At 36.6% G+C, this 2,990-nt stretch overlaps 1 protein-coding gene across 1 annotated transcript in view; it reads left to right on the top strand.

Annotated features, from left to right (window-relative positions):
- Positions 1-291: 291 nt before the first annotated feature.
- Positions 292-2,990, top strand: part of LOC107689811 (WD repeat-containing and planar cell polarity effector protein fritz homolog) — a 67,181-nt gene continuing 64,482 nt past the window's right edge. Inside the window, exon 1 of the mRNA XM_016487976.1 lies at positions 292-375. Within this exon, the coding sequence (XP_016343462.1) occupies positions 323-375 (53 nt within the window). The 5' untranslated portion in view covers positions 292-322. The remainder of the gene's footprint in view (positions 376-2,990) is intronic.

Here is a 2,990-nt window from a genome sequence, read left to right as displayed (position 1 = left end):
ACTGTCATATATTGTAGTTCCCTCTTCATTGCAGTGGAGGGTGCTGATGGGCCACACATGACCCACATCAGTGTTGCATTGTGTTTGGTCTCTGGCTCCTGTCTTTTTTTGTTGTTTGGTTGCTTGCTTCAGCAATGCTCTTCTTAGAGTCTTGCATGTCCACTGCACTCATCTAAAGAGTGAATCATTTCTTTGGGGATCAGAGTGCTGTTCAAGTCGGCCTTCGTGTTTTATTGTAGCTGTCCAGCAATCAAAACATTTTGTATTAATTCAAATCCCTTAAACTGGACAGGCAGTTCTGGCCTTCACACTCTCTTGCACAATGGTGAGAAACAGAGAGACAGTGAGCATCCTGGACCGGCTCCTGAGTTTGAGGTTTGTTTTTCTGTTCGTGTCTCTTTCAGTCAGTGTAGGGATTAGGCCTGTAGTTGTCGTGCCCTAAGTTACCGTACAGATGTTAGCTGGGATAGCGTTGTCCCACCAACCACAGCCTCCTGTCTGTATTGACGGGCTAGTTGGATCCTTCAAAAAAGCTTTCTTGCGTGTATGCAGGTACGTTTGTTTGTGTGTGTGTTTGAATGGTTTGGAGTCCAGTGTCATTTGTCAGACAAAAAAGCTACATGATAGTCAAGTACAAACAGTTTAGACATTTTCAGTGTTTGCTTGTGTAATGTTGCCCCTCTTTTAGTGCTAAAAAATATAGTCATCAAAGTTTACACTTATTTAGCAGTGCTGAAATGTTAAGCTCAAATGTCTCTTTTCTGTTTAAATAGGTCTTTATGTGTTTGTATAGACAGTGTCTGGCTGTATAGGAGTTGACAAGTTTAAGCTACGATACAATGGTCTGTTTGCCTTTGCAACTCTTAAACCAGACCTTGAAACGTATAATGCTTGAGGGATTTTTACTTGCCATGACAACATTTTCACCAATCACAAAGCCACCAATATGGTGAATATCTATTTTTGGCAGCACTTTCATGTGTGTATAAAAAAGATTATTATCCTCTTATTTTACATGTTTTCATGACACAATATATACTTACACTGTTCAAAAAAGTTTTTAAAGAAATTAATGCTTTTATTCTGCAAGGACGCATTAAATTGATTATATTTCAAATAAATGCTTTCTATTCATCAACAATCCTGAAATGTTTTTATTTTATATCAAGGTTTCCTCAAAAATATTAAGCAGCAAAATAAATAAATGAGAACCAAATCAACATATCAATGATTTCTGAAGGATCACGTGACACTGAAGACTGGAGTAATGGCTGCTGTAAATTTTTAGTAATTTTTCACAGTGTTACTGTTTTTACTGTGTTTTCGATGAAATAAATGCAGCCTTTGTGAGCATAAGAGACTTCTTACAAAAATATTTAGAAAATGTTTAAATTGTATATGTCTGTAAATAAAAACAAAAAACAAGTCAGTTTTACTTGTCAGACAAATTAACCTTGTTTTAAGGATGTTTAGTCACACAACTGACTGGTGAGGACTGCCTTGTTTAGTTTGTCAGGAGAAGATGATGTCTGAAATACGAGATCTCAGAAACATTTTAATACTTTAACTGCTGCTGAAAACTCTCTGAGCTCTGATTCCGACCCTGAAGGCCCCTGCTTGGGAAAGCTGATATAGGATCTGACAAGACAGGGCTTGACACAACAGTGCACTTCCCTGCTATTGTGTTCATTTACCTGCGGCCAGCCGCCTGCATTTGAGGATTTCCCCGTATAAAGAGGAAGAGGGGAAACTTGTATGTGTTGACTATCATCATTCAAATACAACATGCAGGAGCCGTGGATAGAATAGCAGGGAGTGTGTGTACTGGGTTTAACATCGAGTGGGCATCCCATTAGAATCAAAGTCATTGTGTTTGTAGAGGGGCACTTGGGTGTGTGTTTTTTGTGCATGCATGGCTGATCACTCCGGCTGCTTGTCAGATGGAGCTGCTCCAGGTGCTGGAGAATTTGGCATTCCCAGTCCAACCCAACATTCCCGTTCCTCCTGCTCTTTCTGTTCCTCCTCAACCACTCGCAGACTCGCATGATGATGCTCAAACTCAAAGGTCAGAGGTTACGCAGGAAAAGCCGACCTTTGTTTTAAATTGAAAATAATTTTGCGTCTCGTCTCTGTCAACGGTGATGGCTTTAGGGGTCAGAAAGAGGGCAAGACTCTTATCCAGAAGGCCAAAAACACCTGGAGAAAAAGATAACATTTCATTTAATTTCATTTCATAACATGACATTTCATACTTCGATTGTCAGCATAGTCTGTGTGAATTGTGCATTGGTACTAATCAAACAAGCTGTACTTAAAGTTTTTTTTTTTTCTTTTTTTACACATGACCAGCCTGACACAGCAACATTTGCTCCACCAATGGCCTGGGTTTGGGGTGGGACTATCTTTTTGTTTGGCAAATGGCATATGTGGAAAATGTTTAGAAAACCTGCTTGAAAATTATTAGTTTTTTTTAGTTCTTTTCAGTGACAGAAATTATATATGACATTTTAATTATATTAAAAGGTATATTACATATTTTTGCATGACAAAAGTATATTTATATGTATATTTGGCTAATATATATAAATACACATATTTTTGGCTAATTTGTTGGATGTCGATATAAATAATAGAATGTACTTTTGTCTTCTGTGTGGTCTCATGATTTTTTTGTTATTTTTTTGTGTCCCAAGAGGTACATAAATTATATAATATATTATAATTATATTAAGTTATGTATAATATGATAATCAAGTATTATTTAATTATTGAACTTTAGTAATTAGAATTAAAACTTGATAACCATGTATGAATGCATATTAGTCATTTTAACTGGACTGGTGTTGGTGCTTTTTTGGTCATTCAGTGTTTCTGTAAAAAAAAAAAGGGAAAAAAACTAACAATAATACTGGTAAGATAATAATACTACGAATTCTATTAATAAGAACATGAAACGCAGTAAGGATTAACGAGTTGCTGGATTCATGACT

The sequence above is a fragment of the Sinocyclocheilus anshuiensis genome, unplaced genomic scaffold (genome assembly GCF_001515605.1).
Source record: "Sinocyclocheilus anshuiensis isolate Anshui unplaced genomic scaffold, SAMN03320099.WGS_v1.1 scaffold918, whole genome shotgun sequence".
Lineage (NCBI taxonomy): Eukaryota > Metazoa > Chordata > Actinopteri > Cypriniformes > Cyprinidae > Sinocyclocheilus > Sinocyclocheilus anshuiensis.
The sequence above is the reverse complement of the archived record's forward strand: the minus strand, read 5'-3'. Positions and strand labels throughout refer to the sequence as shown.